Genomic DNA, 19,539 nt, shown 5'->3' with positions numbered 1-19,539 from the left:
GGGTTCCATCACTGGGAAGGTTCCATGGCACAGGGGTACAGAGGGAAACTGAGAATAGGATGGGCAGGTCAGCTGGGGTGGGCAGGGGAGGTAAGCAGCATCTCACTTGGAGGAAGTTGAGAAAGAAGTACAGGCAGTAATAATAGCTGCCAACTCTGAGCTCTTACCATTCTGCAGAGGTTGCACAGCTTTTTCCTTGCATTATCTAATTTAAAACCCATAGCAGTCCCATGAAGTGGTTTAAATATCCCCAGTCTTCATGAAAACAGCGAGGTTCAGAGAGTCTAAGAACTTGCCAGCATATGTTGGGGTGAAGCTCTGAACCTGTGCCTGACCCCAGTGCTCGAGCGAGCTTATAACCACTAGGTTAGACACCCAAAGCCTCCCAGCTGTGCACCTGAGCCTGCAGAGCTCCTTCTGATCCGCCACCCAGGCCAGCAGCTCTTGAATCAGTAAGTCCTTCAGCAAATCCTCCTCACCGGGGTTCTTGGGTAGGGAGCTGCGAAGGAGAAAGCCTCAGGCAGGCTGCCTTAGCCTGGGCCCCACCCAGAGAGAGTAAATACAGGGGCTGGGACCCAAAGGGGCCGGGGGTGGGGAGGGAGTCCACCGGCTGCCTCTGGGTTACCTCGGCTTTAAAAACTCCAACCTGATCTGTCTGCCAGGGCAGACGGTCTCTTCAGCACCGGCAAAGCCGAACAGTATTCTGATGGGAGACATCCCACCCCTCCACCTCTGCAAGTGTCCCGGAATGCGTTCCAACCCCCATGAAATTATTCTGGGAACATTCACTCTTCATAATGATCTGTGCCATCGATGCCTCAGCTTCCTCAGAGAGGGGTAGCTGATCTGAGGGCACTGCTGTGGGGCAGGATGTCTTTCCTGACGCGTGCCTGGGAGAAGTGGGGAAGCCGGTTCCTGAGGTCTCTTTTGCTGCCCCTCTCCTGCACACTCACCAAGTCATCAATCTCAGAAACCCTGGCCCCCAAACCCCTCCCAGGCACCCCGCCCCCATTCCTCCCAGGCTTCTCCCTTAAGCTTAGGCTGACCTCCAAGAGTTCAGTGAAGACCCCTCTTTGAACTCCGAGTGGAAGGGGCTGCTTATCTGGGGCCTGGCCCTGCTCTGGAGTCTGGGAGAGGGAACAATGAGATGGGGGTGGGTCAGGAGGCCCCACACCCCTCCTTCCCCTGTGGGCTGACTCACCCCTGCTGCTCCCTGGCCTCCTTCTTCCTGTTAGATTGATGGGCCAGCTCTAGGGCCTGGGCCTCCCTCTGAGAGATGTTGTGTTTCCAGCTGGTAAGATAAAGATTAGGGAGTGGGTGGGGGGATAGAAGGTACCTCTTTCTTCCCTCAACCTCCCCGCTGCTGGTCTTCAGCTTTCCAGAATCTACCATGCCAACCAAACAGAGAGGGCAAGGAGAGATTTGGCAAAGAGTAGGAAGTAGGATGAGGACAATTTATTCTATTTCCAAATTCTGAAGCAGCCACCACCAAAGTCATGGACAGCAGCTCAGAGTCCCCTGCCTCCCCCCCACAGTCCCCTGGGAATCCTCGGTGAGTCCCACACATCTTCACCGACCATCCCCTTAAAAGAAAAAGATTGGAAAGTTGCTCTAGTCCTGCCCCCAGATTGGACCGCTGCCCAAGCCAGGACCGCCACGTGGTTCAGCTCTCTATCGTCGCCTAAGTGAAAGGCGCCACCTGGAGTTGTGTATCACACGGCCGCGTGCGTCGGGCGCCTGGGTGAATGGACAAGGTAGGGAGGCGCCCGGCTTGCTCAATAACTCACTCATTCTTCCTCCCCTTCTGTGCCAGCAGCCAGTTCACAAAGTCTTGTTGGCGGATCTTGTCCATAGCGATACTGTAGTCACTGATGAAAGTCCCCTCAGCATACCTGCGGCCTCGAGGTCCGGAGCCTCTGACCTTAGTGTGGAATCTGAGGGGCAAGAAGGGGAGAGAGATGGAAACCAGGACGCCACGAAGGGCAGGGGGCGGGGGATCACGATGCGGCATGAATGACTGTTGCTGACAGGAGGCCAAGGTCTGAAAACGAACCAGCCCATTTCCTGGGAGTCAGTTTTTATGGAGACACCCTCTTGGCCAAGCATTAGGCCCCTTGGACTTCATTTGCAGCTTAAAGGCCTACTTCCTGCATCCCCAGTGTGTGTGTGGCTCTGGCTTCCAGGCCAGGAGGACTCAGAGGCCCCTTATCCCAAAGGACTGGATCCACTGCCCTCCTCCCCCTCCAGCCCTGGCCACACCTGGTGTAGGTCTTTGGTTCCCTGTACGAACAATAGTGAGCTCTTCTGCATGGGTCAGGGCCTCCAACAGCCCTTTAGTACATACACTCCTTACACTGTTTATACCCCCTTTTTGTGAATGAGGAAACCAGGGTGCAGAGAGATTCATTTAACACACGGCATAGGTGGAGGATCCCGGTTTACCCCAGGTGGTCTGGGCCCACGTCCATGTTCTTCCCATCTCCACAACGTCTCTCCCTGCACATGTCTGGCAGCCGTGTCTCCAATTTACATCACCGAGTTTACACGAGCTTATAGCTTGTCCTTGCATCCAAGAAAGCCCAACTCTTCACTCAGATAAGTCTCTCTTGGTTCCTAAACACAGAGCCCCCTTCTGTGCTCATTTCCAATACTCTGCTTTTCCTCACAGTACTCATGAGTTTGCAACTCGCCTCGGTGGTTCTTTGTCTGTTTTCCCTGCACCCTACATGCTCCTTGAGGGCAGGAGGTCTTTGGGGACCACTCTTCACATGTAGCCCCTGCTCCTGGCACGCAGGGGGTCCTCTATAAAATTTGATCAAAGGCATGCATACATGAATGGTTAAGGGAGATGCTGTCATCTGTTTCAGATACTTAGCCACTGAGAAGTCCTTCCAGAGATCTAACCACAATCGCTCCCACTGCAACAGTAGCTCATGATAAATACTCTCTGGTTCTGTCCTCACCCTGCGCTCAGACTGCTGGCAGATTTTCCCCTGCAGCTTCTTTCCTCATGGCCTGGGATCCCTTCCTTTCTGGGGCCTCCCCTGAAAACCAGAACCTGGTCATCCCAGGCCTCTCCCCTGCAGCTGGCCCCTTCCTCCTCACCCCTACCTGGAATGGTCCTCTTCCTTATCTCCCAGCACCACTGCCAGGAGCAGGGACACCAGCAGCAGAGAGATCTTCATGGCCACCGTCTTGTAAGGGTTATTTCCTGAGCTAAGAGAGAACAGGACCAGGGTGAGGGGGCAGCCAGCATGGCAACGCACTGCTGGTGCCTCAGAGCTTGTGGGGTGCTGAAAGCTGGGGGGCCCTGAGCCCTGGGGTTTGGAAATTTTCTAAGATGCTGGAGCAGGATCTTGGGGGGGGGGTAATGTGGACCATACAGTTAGCAACTACAAGGAACAAGGCGTCTGGCCAAGGTGTGAGCCTTCTTTTTGTTTTGTTTTTAAGTGGAGTCTGAGTGGGGTGGGAGGAGGGCAGTGGGGAGAGACACAGGCAGAAGAAAGCAGCAGAGACCTGTGTGCCTGGACAGCCCCCCTTCCTGGCTCCAGTGGCTAGACATCACAGGCATGTGGTTTGGCAAGATTCTCCCCTCAGAGCCCTCCAAAGTTCATACCAGCCGGCCTTCCAGCTCTCAGATTGGCTTGTCACCTAAATCAGCACAGCCCCTTGCCCCAAGTGAAACCACACGGAACCATCCCATTCTCCTCTTTCAGACTCGACTCTCTTGACTCAGGTCATTTCTTCCCGAAGTCTGACCTCTCTCCCAAGGGCTTGTCCCACTTCATCCAGGGGGACTTCAGTAAAGAGGAAGAACAGTAAGCAACCTTTCTCCCAAGCCTAAAAACCAAAGCTAGGCTAGAGATGTGCGGGCCGCCAGGCCTCCTCTTCCTGCCTGCCTGACCCGCGTGTTAAAGCATCCGTCAGCGCCGCCCTATTTCTTTTTTTTTTTTTTTTTTATCCTCACCCGAGGACATTTTTCGATATTTTGTTTAGATAGAGTGAGAGGGAGAGAGAGAGAGAGAGAAACATCGACGTGAAAGCGACACATCGAGTGGCTGCCACCCGCATGACCCAACCAGGGCCGGGGACAAACTGCAACCGAGGTACATGCCCTTAGCGGGAACCGAACCCGGGTCTCTCCGGACCGCAGGCCGACGCTCTAACCGCTGAGCCAAACCGGCCAGGGCGCCGCCCTATCTCTTATATAGAGCGAAAGCAAGTGAGCTGCAAGGGTGCTGAGCCCCTCAGGGGTGCCCAGGCCCACCTCTCTCCAGCATCCCTGTCCCGGCTGCTCTCTTACCAGATGTCCTTCCCAGCTCTTCTTCCAGAAGAAGGGCAGGGTGGGTCACTTCCTCCTAACTTCTGGCCCTTCAGAGCCTGCCTCAAGGAAGCCTGCTGTACCTCCTTTATATCCAGACATCACAGACCCTCTGATTAGCCTAAAAGCATCTTATCTCAAGAAATTAAGCCCGCAGATCCTGCTACATTAAGTCCATTTTACATGTAATAAAGTTTCTCTTTCCACCTGAACCGTACTAATTGGTGATTAACATTTGGATATATCCAGCTGCTGTCTGGGGCCTGCCCATGAGTAGGGTACCTTAAGTGCCCCCTTTTTACTTCCTCCTCCTCCCTTTTAGGCACAGGGCCCAGTACCCCTCCCCCCCCCGCCCCACTTCTTTTACTGGTGCCTTCAGGTAGAAAGGATGCCCTCGGGGAGGGCAAACTTGGTAGGGTGGCACTCGCTGGGGAAAGGGGAAACTCCCAAAGGCAATAGGCTACACCTGGGTGGGAGAGGATGGGGTGCAGTCATTTGAACCCCAGCTTTGGCAATGTGACAGTGTCCCCATTGTGATATCTAGGAGGGTATCCCAGCTGTCTGGGGAAAGACTGGGAAACAGAGGGTGTTGGACTGAGGGAACATGAAGAATGGAGGTTCCCTGGTGGTAGCTGGATGAACTGAGAACTTAGACTGCTTCTCTTCTTAGGGGCAGGACAGAGCAGAGAAAAGAGGCGTATTTACACCGTGGGAACTCAGAGGGAGATGCAGCAGCTCCAACTCCACTTATCTATGAAGATTTTTGAGATCCAATCCTGTCTCTTCAAATGCCTACTCTCCTACACAAGAGAAGTCTGTGGTCCTGCCTCTGCCATCAGCCGGGGGGACCCTGAAGTCACACTGTGCCTGCCTGTCAGACTGGAGGGCTCTCCAGGGCTGGGACTTGGTCTCCCTGATCAGACTGGGGACTCTCTGAGAGCAAGGTGTGAGCCAGAGGCTATATCTCCTCCATCCTGCAGAGGCATCCTGAGGCCAAGGGCTGTGCCGCCCCTCACACTGAAGACCCCTTGGCGTGCTCCCTTTGCCTTGCTCCAAGAACTCGGCACATGGCTTTGTCCACAGGAGCTCTCGGTCTGGAACGCACAGAGCACAGGCTGCATTTTGGGTAGACCCCAGGCCTTTCCAGGCTCTCCCTTCCCCACTCACTATGGGTACTGTGAGCCATAAACAACCACGCTCAAGCTCTGCCTATTAGCTCCAGGGCCTGATAAAGGCCGCTTTCTTTCCAGGTGAACTCCCCAGCCTGGGAGCAGCTTCAGCATGAAATTAAGTGCTTGTGTGGGATGAGACGTAACTGAACCAGTAGGGCAACTCACCTTTGCTTCCTAGAAACCTTTCCCGCCCACCACCCATTTTCCACCATCTGGAAAAACTTCTCACTGGGCAAGCTCTCCAAACTCCATCTCCCGGCTATCAGTGGGTTAGACATCCATTCAGACTTGGCCTCCAAAGGGGATGTAGGGACTGCTTGTGATCCTGCTTCCTATTGAACAACACAGTTAATGGTCTCAGAAGGGATTGTGTCAACACCCTAGAGGCAAAGCATCTCTAAGAAGGGCAGACATCATCCCTGGTTTGATGCCAAAGAAGGTGCAGTGATGGGTCCTAGCAGTCCTGAGCCCCGCCTAGTTCTCTGTGGATTTGTTTTTGGGGAGTGGACAGCTCAGAAGGACAGTTGTACTTTTTTTTTTTAAATCCTCACCCAAGGATGTTTTTTATTGATTTGAGAGAGAGAGAGAGAGGAAGTGAGAAGGAGGGAGAGAGAGAGAAAGAAAGAGAGAGAAACATCAATGTGAAAAAGAAACATCAATTGGTTGCCTCCCATACGTGCCCCAAATGGGGATCGAACCTGAAACCTAGGTATGTTCCCTGATTAGGAATTAAACCTGCAACTCTTCGGTACATGGTACGACTCTCCAACCAACTGAGCCACAATGGCCAGGGCCCAGTTGTGCTTTAAGTCCTTACCCACCCCCTCTTGGAGGGGACCTCTCTGCAGCCCCCTCCTTGTGTCCCTTTTATCTCTGGCTCTCGTGCCATGCAGTGCAGTGGACATACCAGGGAGAGTGTGGTCTGGGCCCTGGGGGAGAGAGGGATGTGAGGAGGACCAGCAGAAGAGATCAGAGAAAATGCCAAACTCCCAGGGGAGGTCACAGGCCTTTCCCCACACACAGAGCATGTTAGGAGGTCAGGGAATGACAAGTATGGCCTTGAGAAGTTTCTGGGGATCAAGAGGGCCTTCTGGACTTGATCAAAATTGTTCAGTAAATCCTTCTGGCAACTTGGCCAGCCCATTCATGTCACATGAGAGACAGACGCAGAACATGCAACACAATGTACACATGGGGTGGGTAGGGATCTCAGAAGGGGGCAGAGCCCCAGTCGACTGCAGAGAATTTCCAGGATGTGAGGGATCAAAGAAGACACAGGGGATGGGGAGGCAGGAGGATCCCTCCAACTAGCCCAAAGCCCAGATACAAAGTCTGATGATCCAGACAGTTGGAGTTGGAGGTGGGGGTGAGGATGTCTGAGGAGTCCTGGAAGTCAAGGAATGTGTGCAGCGAAGGGGTGGTGGCAGGACTGTGAGAGAACCCAGGGTCCTGCTTTCCATGGCTTCTGGGCTTCTTAGTAGACACCCCAGGAATGAGAACTGGAACAGCAGGGAGCCTTTGGGGTTTGCTGACTCTTCCAGCTCAAGGTGGTGAGTCACCACCCCACCCCCACCCCATGGCCTGCAGGACCACCGCAGACATTCCAGGCCCAGCTCTGCAGCCTGGCCTGGGTGACTCAGATACTGGCCTGCTGCCTCCCTGCCTGAACTCTGCTTTTGAAGTTCAGTTGGTCTTCAAGCTCATTGACTGACTCAGAAAGCAGACATCCTTCTCTGATCTCTGAAAACAGGTGGCAGATTTATTCTCCTTCAGAGGTGACAAGAAGTGACATGAACCCTCACAAACTTGGTCGAGTCATCTGGTCTACCTGATTCATTTTTTTTTTTTTTTTTTTTAATCCTCACCCAAGGACATTTTTGCATTTATCTTCAGATAGAGCAAGATAGAGCAGGAAGAGGAGAGGAAGAGAGAGAGAGAGAAACATCGATTGCCACCCACAAACCCCATGAGGCTGGGGACAAACTGCAACCAAGGTACATGCTCTTAGCGGGAACCGAACTCGGGATTCTCTGGTCCGCGGGCCGACGCTCTAACTGCTGAGCCAAATCAGCCAGGGCTATCCTGATTCTTTTTTTATTATTATTATTATTAATTAATTTATTTATTTTTGTTACAGATGTTTCTCCTTTTCCCCCCACTGAGTCCCCCCTCCCCCCCCTGCCCTGTCCCCAACTTTGTTGTCCATGTCCATTGTTCATGCATACATGCATATAAGTTCTGTGGTTTACCTCTCCCCTTCACCCCCTCTTCAGGGGATTGTCAGTCTGTACCCCACTTCCATGTCTCTGGGACTACCCCATTCCTCAGACTGTTATGTTCATTATATTCCACAAATAAGTGAGATCATATGATACTTGTCTTTCTCTGTTTGGCTTGTTTTGCTTAGGATAATTCTTTCCAGGTCCCTCCATGTCGTCTCAAAGGATAAAAGATCTTTCTTTCTTACAGCTGCATAGTACTCCATTGTGTATATGTACCACAGCTTTTTTATCCATTCATCTACTGTTGGACATTTGGGCTGTTTCCAGATCTTAGCTATTGTAAATAGTGCTGCTATGAACATGGGGGTACATATATTCTTTCTGATTGGTGTTTCAGGCTTCTTAGGGTATATTCCTAGAAGTGGGATCACTGGATCAAATGGAAGTTCAATTTTTAATTTTTTGAGGTAACACCATATTGTTTTCCATAGCGGCTGCACCAGTCTGCATTCCCACCAGCAGTGTACTAGAGTTGCCTTTTCTCCACACCCTCACCAGCACTTGTTTGATGATTTGTTGATGGCGGCCATTCTGACAGGTGTGAGGTGATACCTTATTGTTGTTTTAATATCCTGATTCTTAAAAGGACTACTTGTAGCTTTCCTCCCTGGTCACATCACAAATGCAGTCATGGTCCCAAACATTTTTGCCCACACCAGCCTCTGCACCACTCAGGTAAAGATAGATACTTTCCAGAAGGATCTTCAAGAAAGAATATACCACCGACAGCCTCTCTTGGCCCTCTGCTACAAGGGATGAGTTTGGAAGTCCTCTCTCAGTTCTAACTCCAATTCCTCTTGCTGTTTTCAAAGGCTATTTTGTTTGTCATGAAAAGAGCTGAGCTCTTTTTTTTCTTTAATGTTGAAAGTATTACAGATGTCCCTCCTTTTTTTCTCCCATCGAAGGAGCTCAGCTCTTAGCAGTTGCAGCCTAATCCATGGGTTGAGAGTCCCAGAGAAGAGTTAGAACTGGGAGGTGTGGCAAAAAGGTTCTCACTTCCAGAGAGGGAAAGAATCAGTTATGCATTTAGGATAAAAGACCAAAGGGCTGGGACTCCCAGAGAGAGCAGCATTCCTGAGCCCCTCTCTGTCCCAGGTGGGAGAACATCCCACAGAAAGAAAGAGAATGGTGAAAGGGAGGGTTTTCCTTTCCTTTTCCTTGCATGGGGATATGATGGATGGAGCAGTTTCCAGGGTCCCCAGTGAACAACGCCCTTCTGCCCAGTCATGAACTCAAACACCTGCGTGCGTGTGCGCGCGCACACATACACACACACACACACACACACACACACACACACACACACACAAATTCCTGCAATGAGTGAGGGGAGGGCCTTCTGCAATTTCAGAAAATGTACCCCTCATTAATTAGATTAGGGAGTAGCCTGGTTGGATGAAGAGAGGTGAATAGGAGGATTCAAGCCTAAATGCCACCCTCCTACCGCTCCTGAGTTACGTTCAACTCATTCGGAGCCTTAGCTTGCCTAACTCTAAATTGAGAACAAAAACAAAACCTGCCCTGGCCGGTTTGGCTCAGTGGTTGGAGTGTCGACCTGAGGACCAGAGAGTCCTGGGTTCGGTTCCCGCTAGGGGCATGTACAGAAAGGAAGAAAGGAAGAAAGGAAGAAAGGAAGAAAGGAAGAAAGGAAGAAAACAAAACCTGCCCTGCCTACCTAATAGGTAAGTGTGAGGTTAGTGTCTTGTTAACTTGAAGTCATCCTGCGAGTGTTGGCTGTTGGTTTTCATCAGGAATGATCTTCTCCACCTCACTCAAAGATGAGAATTCAATAAGATGAAATAATAGAGCCAGGCTGACTCAGCCCAGCACCCGGCACATAGAAGGCTGTGAAATTCCACAGTAGGAACAAAGGCTTTGGAGTCACCTATGCTTTCTAGTAGAGTGATTAGAACAACTACTCTTTTTTAAAAAACTTTTAAAGACCTGGTCGGTGTGGCTCAGTGGTTGAGCGTTGACCCATGTACCAAGAGGTCACCGGTTTGGTTCCCGGTCAGGGCACATGCCCAGGTTGTGGACCCAATCCCCAGTGGGGAGCATGCAGGAGGCAGCCAATAGATGTTCTCTTTCATCGATGTCTCTATTTCTCTCTCCCTTCCTCTCTCTCTAAAATCAATAAAGGAAAAGAAAACTTTTTTTTTAAACTTTTAAAAATGTTTTTTATTTTTATGTTATTTTATTTTTTAAATATTGTTGAAAGTATTACAGATGTCCCCCCTTTTCTTCCCCATTAACCCCCTCTTCCCCACTCTCTGCCTTCCCCACATTATTGTCTGTGTCCACTGTTTATGCATGTATTCATATAAGTTCTTTGTTTTTTCTCTTCCTACACCCTGCCCCCTAGAGCATCTACTTTCTGTGCTTCAGTTTGCCTTTCTGTAAAATGGGGACGGTAATAGTTCCTACCTCAAATAATTGATTTGGGGAACATGGATACTTAGAAGATACATAATGTTACATTGTGTCTTGATACATTAGTTACCTTTCACTGCATAACAAATGACTCCAAATATTAGCAATTTAAAACAAGGCACATTCATTATCTCAGTTTCTGAGGCTGGGGAATCTGGGAGTGGCTTAGCTGGGCGGTTCTGGCTCAGGGTCTCTCTGGAAGTCCAAGTCGCCTATCAGTGGCGCTTCAATCTCAGAAGACTTCTCCGGGCTGTAGATCACCTTCTGAGCTCACTCTTGTGACTGTGGGCCTCCACAGAGCAAGGGCAGGCACCTAAGATGAAAGCCTAAATGAATTTTAATAATTTTTAAAATATTGTTTATTGATTTTTTAGAGAGAGAGAAAGGAAGAGAGAGATAGGAACATCGATATGAGGGAGAAACATTGATCAACTGCCTCCTGCACGACCCCCACTGGGGATCGAGTCTGAAACCCTGGCATGTACACTGAGCGGGAACCTCTCAGCCCATGGGATGATGCCCAATCCACTGAGCCACACCGGCCAAGCAAGCCTAAATGTCTTTTAAGATCTAAATCTAGAAGCGACACACTATTACTTCAGCTATATGTTACACAGACCAACTCTGGAACATTGTGGGACGAACTACACAGGAGGCAGAGATCCTTGGGGCACACCTTAGAATTTAGCTACTGTATATACAGGGGTGGGCAAAAGGAGGTGTATGTGAAACACAGAGTTAATAAGGCTATTGTAATAATCATAACCTGCATGTCTTCTTCCATATGAACAGCTATGACCACTTTTGCCCACCCCTGTATAATCAGCCCTGAAAAGTGTTGACCATCATTGTCATTACTATAAAAGATGCTAGATTGATTAAACATTTATTCTCATTGTCATAAACTCTGGTCGTTTAAAATCTGTCTTGTTACATCTGTAACAAAAATTAATTAATTAATTTAAAAAAATAAATAAAATCTATTTATCTTGGTTTCTTTCTCTCTACAAGAGTGGGGACTGAGATGATTTTAGATACTGAAGACAGATAAAGCTGGTATTTGTGGAATATCAGGGAAATTATTAGCTTTATCTGTCTTCAGATGTACAGATGTCAGTATATTGCATTCCGAGAGGGTACCTGATGGTTACGCAACAAATACTGCATGGGACATACTTATTCTAAAAAAGTTTTTTGTTTTTTTTGTTTTTTGGTATGTGCCCCTAGCAGGAACCGAACCCAGGACTCTCTGGTCCGCAGGCCGACGCTCCAACCACTGAGCCAAACTGACCAGGGCTAAAAAAAGTTTTTAAATATTGTTTTCTTTATTGATTTTAGAGAGAGAGGGAGAGAGAGATAGAAACGTTGATGAGAGAGAACATTGATTGGCTGCCTCCTGCATGCCCCCAACTGGGGATTGAGCCCACAACCTAGGCATGTGTCCTGACCACCAGGAATCAAACAGATGACCTCTTGGTGCATGGGTTGATGCTCAACCACTGAGCCAAACCAGCCGGGCTAAAAAAAGTTATTAAATTATTGTTTATTCAATAGGAGAAAATGACACAGACAAAAACAAACAAACAAAAAAACCAATAACAAAATTGTTTTTCTTCTGATTCAAAATTTTTTTTATTATTCTCACCCGAGGACATTTTTTGATATTTTGTTCAGATAGAGTGGGGGGGGGGGGCGGAGAGAGAAAGAGAAACATCGACGTGAAAGGGACACATCGAGTGGTTGCCACCCACACGACCCAACCAGGGCCAGGGACAAACTGCAACTGAGGTACGTTCCCTTAGTGGAAGGGAACCCAGGTCTCTCTGGATTGCAGGCCGATGCTCTAACCGCTGAGCCAAACCAGCCAGGGCTGAAATTCAAATTTAAACACCTTGTAGTGTTTACTTGCCAAATCTGGCAACCTTACATGGAAAGCTGTTTAGTTATTTTTTTTTAGTATGTATTTATATTTTTTTATTTAGAAATGTTTATTTATTTTTATTCCTCACCCAAAGATATTTTTCCATTTATCATTAGATAGAGTGGGAGGGAGGGAGAGAGATAGAAACATCAATGTGATAGAGCCACATCGGCTGGCTGCCTCTCGCATGACCTGACCAGGGCTGCAACCAAGGTACGTGCCCTTAATCAGAATTGAACCTGTGACTCATTGATCCTAGGGCCGTCGCTCTAACTGCTGAGCCAAACTGGCCAGGGCATAGAAATGTTTATATCAGTATAGTGAAACTGAATTTTAAAAGATATTGGATATTATTAGTTGGATACTATTTGTGTGTTTTCTATTCTCACTTGAGGACATTTTTCCACTTTTGTTCAGATAGAGTGGGAAGGAGAGAGAGAGAGAGAGAGAAACATCGACATGAAAGGGACACATCAACTTGACTGGCTGCCTCCCGCATGACCCAACCAGGGCCCGGGATGAATCACAACCAAGGCACGTGCCCTTGAGTGGAATCGAACCTGCGACTCATTGGTCTGCACACCGATGCTCTAACAGCTGAGCCAAATCGGCCGGGGCGGATATCATTAGTTTATTATAAGAGATACAGAGCCCTGGTCGGTTTGGCTCGAGAGGTTGGAGCGTCAGCCCACAGACCAGAGAGTCCCTGGTTCAGTTCCTGCTAAGGGCATGTACCTGTACCTCGGTTTCAGTTCATCCCCTGCCCAGTTGGGGTTGTGTGGGTGGCAACCACTCCATGTGTCTCTCTCACACATTGATGTTTCTCTCTCTCTCTCTCTCCCTCCCGCTCTATCTGAAGATAAATGCAAAAAAAAAAAAAAAAAAAAAGAGAGAGAGACACAGAAATAATTTACACAATGGAAAAGAAATTTCGGAACTTCAATGGAATGGGCGCTTCACATAGTGCTACTTCAATAGTGATTTATTTTAGTCTACGTACCTTCCAAGAATGTCACCATCTCTAAATAAGAAATCATCTTTGTCATCTAGAACTATTTTGGTACCTTCGTATTTTGGAAGAACTTTATCTCCAACTTTCATGCTAACTGGTTGAATCTCTCCAACCTTTCCTTTGGAGCCCAATCTAACAGCTACTACTGTTGCTTGCAATACTTTTCTTTGAAACTTTTCTGGAAGGCAGTGCCTCCTTGGTTACAGTTTCCACAGCACTTCTTTGACTAATATCCAGTCAAAGAGGGGAAGAAAGTTTCTAAATACATGACTCTGGCCATAGCAGTTTGTGCTTTCCTTGGAAAGCTTTTTATTTTTTTAAAATTCTATTTATTGATTGATTGACTTTAGAGAGAGGTAAAGAGAGAGAAAAGGATCAATTTGTTGTTCCACTTATTTATGCATTCGTTGGTTGATTCTTGTATGTGCCCTGATGGAGGATTGAACCCACAGCCTTGGCGAATGGGGACAATGCTCTACCCAAGTGAGCAACTCAGCCAGGGCTCCATGGAGAGCTTTTTTCTTTTTTAGTCTTTACCTGAGGATATGTTTTTATTTATTTTAGAGAGAGATAAAGGGAGAGGGAGAGAGAGAGAGAGAGAGAGAGAGAGAGAGAGAGGAAGGAAGGAAGGAAGGAGGGGGGAGAGAGAGAGAGAGAAAGAGGGAAAGAAAGAAAGAAAGAAAGAAAGAAAGAAAGAAAGAAAGAAAGAAAGAAAGAAAGAAAGAAAGAAAGAAAGAAAGAAAGGGGGGAGGGAGGGAGGAAGGAAGCCCCTGGCTGGTTTGGCTTAGCAGTAGAACGTCGACCTGCAGACCAATGAGCCCCAGGTTTGATTCTAGCCAAGGGCACGTACCTTGGTTTGCGGTTCATCCCAGCCCTGGTCATGAGGGAGGCAACCAGTCGATGTGTCTCTCTCACATCGATGTTTCTCTCTCTCCCTCCTTCCTACTCTACCTGAAGATAAATAGAAAAGTATCCTCAGGTGAGGATTATAAAAAAGAAAAGAAAAATATTCTTAGGTGAGAATTAACAAACAAACAAACCCCTTTTATTTTGAAATAATTTAGCCCCCCATCACCACCAAAAGCTGGTTAGAGCATTGTCCCGGTATACCAAGATTGTGGGTTCCATCCCCGGTCAGGGCATATACAAGAATCAACCAATGAATGGACAATAAATGGAAAAATAAATTGATGTTTCTCTCTCTCTTTCTAAAAATCAAATTAAGTTGATTGGAATGTCGTCCTGTAAGATTGAAAGGTGATGGGTTCGATTCCCAGTCGAGGCGCATACCCACGGTTCAGGTTTGATCCCTGGTTGGGGAGCATTCTGGAAGCAAGTGGTTGATGTTTCTCTCTCACTTCGATGTTTCTCTCTCTTTCTCCTTCCCTCTCTCTCTAAAATCAATAAACATATTTTTTTTAAATGTAAAAAAATAATTTAAAACTTACGGGAAAGTTGCAAAAATAATACATAGATCTCCAATATACCCACAGATTCAACAATTTTTAACATTTTTCCACTATGTTGTATCATTCTATTTTCTATCTTCTCAACATTTGGGAGTAGATTGCATCATTTTTAAAACATCTTTTAACACTGATTTTAGAAAGAGAGGAAAAAAGAGAGAGGGGGAGAGAGAGAGAAAAATATCAATTTGTCCTTCCACTTACGCACTCATTCAAAACTGTAACATTGTGCATCTCTTCAGAGTGATGTTTGCTTTTTCTGGGATGTCTACAGTCTGATTGCTGAGAATAGTCTTCATTTTCGCGGTAGATGTGGCAAAGAGTTACAATTTTTTTTTTTTTTTTATCCTCACCCGAGGACATTTTTCCATTTTTTGTTCAGATAGAGTGGGAGGGAGAGAGAGGAAGAGAGAGAGAGAGAAACATCGATGTGAAAGGGACACATCGAGTGGCTGCCACCCACACGACCAACCAGGGCCGGGGACAAACTGCAACCGAGGTACGTGCCCTTAGCGGGAACCGAACCCGGGTCTCTCTGGACCGCGGGCCGACGCTCCAACCACTGAGCCAAACCGGCCAGGGCAAGAGTTACAATTTTTTAAAAATTGTCCCAATAAAATCCTTTTGGGTATTTCCTCTCAGTATTATTAGATACAGTCCAGGATTGTGTATTGCATTTAATTGTCATGTCTCTTTATTCTCCTTTACTCAGTTTCTCATCCTTCTTTGTCTTTCATGATACTGACATTTTCAAGAGTACAGACCAGTTATGTTATAGAATGTTTCTCAATTTGGGTTTGTCTGATGTTTCTTCCAAATTAGATTCAGGTTATGCATCCTGGCCAGAATACTAGAAATATGAAGGTGTGTCCTTAACAAAGTAGCCCACCTGGAGGAACAAGTTGTCTACCTGCTCATGATTGATGATAATTTTGAGCACCCAGTCAAAGTTTTGTTGAATTTTCCCACTGTATACAGCAGTTACTATTTTTCTCCTTATAACTAAAAAGTCATGTACAGGGAGAGGAGGCACTTTTAGACACTGCAAATACCTTCTTCCTCATCAGACTTCCCCCAACCTCAGATTTATTTAACAACCATTGATGATTCCTTTTTTTTTTTCAATTTTTTTCTTTACTGATTTTAGAAGGAGGAAGAGAGAGATAGAAACATCTATGAGAGAGAACATCGATTGGCCGCCTCCTGCATGCCCCCCAATGAAGATTTGGCCCAAAGCCTGGGCGTGTGCCCTGATCAGGAATTGAACTGGCAACCTCTTGGTGCATGGGTTAATGCTCAACCACTGAGCTACATCAGCCGGGCCATTGATGATTTTTGCTTGAATCCGTCTTTCATGATGATGAAAAATAGTCATTTTTCAATTCACCACTCCCTGATTTTTAAAAACAGCAGTTTTGAGGTATAACTGACAATAACTGCATACACTGTATATATTTATTTGTTTGTTTATATATTTATTCACTTATTTTTGTTGTTAATCCTCACCCAAAAATATTTTTCCATTGTTTTTTGTTTTTGTTTTTTTTAGAGAGAATGGAAGAGAGGGGGAAGAGAGAGAGAGAGAGAGAGAGAGAGAGAGAGAGAGAGAGAGAGAGAGAGAAACATCTGTGTGATAGAGACACATAGATTGGTTGCCTTCCACAGGATCCCAACCAGTGCCAGGGCTCAAACCTACAACCCAGATATATGCCCTTGACTGGGAATCAAACCCTAACCCTTTGGTCTGCGGGCTGACCCTCTAAACGCTGAGCCAAACTGGCCAGGGTTAACTGCATACATTTAATTTAAAGTGCACAATGTGATGCTTTGACCTATGTTCTCTCCCATGAAACCATCACTACAATTAAGGTAGTGAACATATCTACCATCCTCAAAGGTTTCCTGAGCCCCTGTCTCCTACCATTTATTCCCCTTCCAACCACTGATCTGTTTTCTGTCACTGTAGATTAGTCTGCATTTTCTAGAATTTTATATAAATGAAATCATATAGTACATACTCTTTTTTTTTGGGGGGGGGGGTCTGGCTTTTTTCATTTAGTATACTTATTTTGAGATCCAATTTTATTTGTGGCATGATTAACAGTCCATTCATTTTTATTTTTGAGTATACTCTTCCATCGTTTGGATACAGTAGAATTTGTTTATTCATTCAGCTATTATTGGATTTAGGTAGTTTCCAGTTGGGGCTATTACAAATTAAGCTGCTGTGAACATCTGTGGACACATCTTTGAATGGACATATGCTTTTCTTTTTTCTTGGGTAAATACCTAAGATTGGAATACGTTTAACTTTTTAAGAAACTGCCAAACTGTTTTCGGAAGTGGTTGTAATATTTTATATTCCCACCAGCTGTATGAAAGTTCCAGTTCTTCCACAGTCTGGTCAAAACTGGATATGGTCTGTCTTTTTCTTTTTCTTTTTCTCCTCACTGGAGGATATATATATATATATATTTGCATTTATCTTCAGATAGAGCGGGAGGGAGAGAGGAAGGAAGAGAGAGGGAGAAGCATTAACATGAGAGAGAGACACATCAATTGGTTGCCACCCACACAACCCCAACGGAGCCAGGGACAAAGTACAACCAAGGTACGTGCCCTTAGCGGGAATCAAACCCGCGATTCCCCGGTCCACGGCCGACGCTCTAACCGCTGAGCAGAACTGGCCAGGGTGATAATATTATTTTTTAATTTTTATTCATTTATCATTTTTTAATCCTCACCTGAGGATATTTTTACATTAATCTTCAGATAGAGCTGGAGGGAGAGAGGCAAGAAGAGAGGGAGAGAGAGAAACATCGACAGGAGATAATCAATTGGTTATCACCCACACAACCCCTACTGGGGCCGGGGACAAACCATAACCGAGGTAGTGCCCTTGGCCGGAATCGAACCTGGGACTCTCTGGTTCGCAGGTGACGCTCTTACGACTGAGCCATATCAGCCAGGATGATGATATTATTATAAAAAACTTTTTAAAAAATTGATTTTAGTCCTGTCCAATCAGCTCAGCGGTTAGAGTGTCAGCCGCGGACGAGAGAGTCCCGAGTCAGGTTCCTGCTAAGAGTGTGTACCTCGGTTTTGGTTCATCTGGCCCCGGTTGGGGTCCTGCAGGTGGCAACAGGTCGATGTGTCTCTCTCACGTTGATATTTCTTTTTCTCTCTCTTCCTCCCTCTCTCCCTCCAGTTCTATCTGAAAATAAATGCAGGAAAATGTCCTTGGATGAGGATTAAAAAAAAAAAAAAAGATTTTAGAGGAAGAGAGAAGCATTGATTTGTTGTTCCACTTATTTATGCACTCATTGGTTGATTCTTGTATGTGCCCTGACTAGGGATGGAACTTGCAAGCTTGGCATATCCAGATGACGCTTTAACCAACTGAGGCACAATACTGTCGACTCTATTTCCTGTGTTGTACTTTATATCCTTCATGAATCAGCGTGTCAGCCTTGCACAGGGGCCATGCTAATCTTCTCTGTATCATTCCAGTTTTAGTATATATGCTGCCAAAATGAGCACTTGGGTAATGTTTTTCAAATGCTTAGAACTCCATGCTCTAGGAGGGAAGAACAGAAGGTGTGATTGGTGTATGGTACCCATGAGCTATTTTCAACCAGTTAGAACATCTAACACAAGTCAGACATTTGCTCCAGGCAAGGCTGCTTGGGCAAATTCCGATCCCAAGTCCCTTTGCTTTTGGTGGGAATAGTATCACCTCGTGCACTTGTGCAGAGCGGGAGCTCTGCTTAGCCACTCAACATGAGAACGATTTGTCATTACTTGATAATGGAATTTTCTGATAGACAACATTTTTCAAAACATTGGACTCTGGAGAAATAATCAAGGAGATCTTAGGTGGTAAAAATAATAGAGACCACTCATAGGGTGGGATCCAGAAAGCAACATGGATCCTGCCCTGTGTTTTCCAATGTGTTGAAAGACATGATTCCATGGCCAGAGACTCCCAGACTGAGGAAGAAGAAATAAGTTTCACCCTTAGAGGGTACCAGTGAATGCAAAAGAAAATGAAAATGACTCAAACACAGGACTTCAAAGGAGGAATGTGTCTTCAAGATCCAGAACAAACTGAGAAGGGGTGAATCTAAGCACTTGCTTCATGTTGTTTATCATGCTGATCCTAAGTTTCAGCCCATACCATCTCAGTTTATTGGGAATACATGTGTAATTAACAAGTCCTTTAGCTAAAGTCAAGCCATATTTGTGACTGATCAGGGTGCGTTGCAGTTAACTCTCAACCCTGGTTGCTAATGGAAGGAGAATTTCTGGCTGTATTAAATCTAGAAACAGCGGATGATTCAGAACTATTCCCTACTTAGCTTGTGAAGGTATCCTGGGTTGATTCATTTGTTATAAAAATATAATAGACGATCCAGAAATTTTTAAAAATATAGGAGAGAGAGAGAGAGAGAGAGAGAGAGAGAGAGAGAGAAATAGAGAAATAGAGAAATAGAGGGAAAGGGAGAGAAACAGAGAAATGTGGCTACATTTTCAAAACCAAAGAGTTACTGTTAACATTTTCCCCAAACTTTTTGTTAATTCAATTGATTTTAGTATGAACTATGTATACTTAACAAAGATAATTAAGTTGTAATGTAAATTTTCAAGAATAATACAACAAATACTAGTGTATTTACCACTCAGATTAAGAACTAGAATATCCATCCCCAATATCTTTTATTTTATTTTATTTAAATCCTCACTTGAGGATATTTTCAGACAGAGTGGGAGGGAGGGAACGAAGGAGAGAGGAGGGAGGGGAGACACACACACACACACACCTTGATTGGTTGCCTCCTGCAGGACCCTGACCAGGGCCAGGGACCGAACCACAACAAGTTCTGTGCCCTTGACTGGAATCGAACCAGTGACTCTTTGGTCTAAGGGATGACGCTC

At 46.3% G+C, this 19,539-nt stretch overlaps 1 protein-coding gene and 1 non-coding gene across 2 annotated transcripts; both read right to left on the bottom strand.

Annotated features, from left to right (window-relative positions):
* Positions 1-240: 240 nt before the first annotated feature.
* Positions 241-13,227, bottom strand: LOC118634095 (gastric inhibitory polypeptide). The gene is made up of 5 exons (XM_036268400.1): positions 13,127-13,227; positions 3,112-3,216; positions 1,788-1,934; positions 1,202-1,291; positions 241-499 (listed from the first exon to the last, which is right to left on the bottom strand). Exons 1-5 carry the CDS (start codon positions 13,225-13,227, stop codon positions 241-243), a joined length of 702 nt encoding a protein of 233 aa, XP_036124293.1.
* A 4,810-nt stretch (positions 13,228-18,037) lies between these two features.
* LOC118635090 lies at positions 18,038-18,144 on the bottom strand. The gene has a single exon (XR_004960437.1). It is a non-coding gene; the product is annotated as a U6 spliceosomal RNA (small nuclear RNA).
* Between the last annotated feature and the right edge of the window lie 1,395 nt (positions 18,145-19,539).

The sequence above is a fragment of the Molossus molossus genome, unplaced genomic scaffold, assembly GCF_014108415.1.
Source record: "Molossus molossus isolate mMolMol1 unplaced genomic scaffold, mMolMol1.p scaffold_m16_p_19, whole genome shotgun sequence".
NCBI classification, from domain to species: Eukaryota; Metazoa; Chordata; class Mammalia; order Chiroptera; family Molossidae; genus Molossus; species Molossus molossus.
Note: the sequence above shows the minus strand (reverse complement) of the source record. Positions and strands in the feature narration are given on the sequence as shown.

Bases quoted from the DNA above. Each gene is read 5' to 3' on its own strand.
- LOC118634095 (XM_036268400.1), bottom strand. From the start codon at position 13,227: ATGAAAGTTGGAGATAAAGTTCTTCCAAAATACGAAGGTACCAAAATA. The intron at 1,935-3,111 runs GTAGGGGTGAGG...CTTGCCCCTCAG, and splicing joins AAGGAAGAGGACCATTCCAG to ATTCCACACTAAGGTCAGAG. The intron at 500-1,201 runs GTGAGTCAGCCC...TCTCCTTCGCAG, and splicing joins GAGGCCAGGGAGCAGCAGGG to CTCCCTACCCAAGAACCCCG.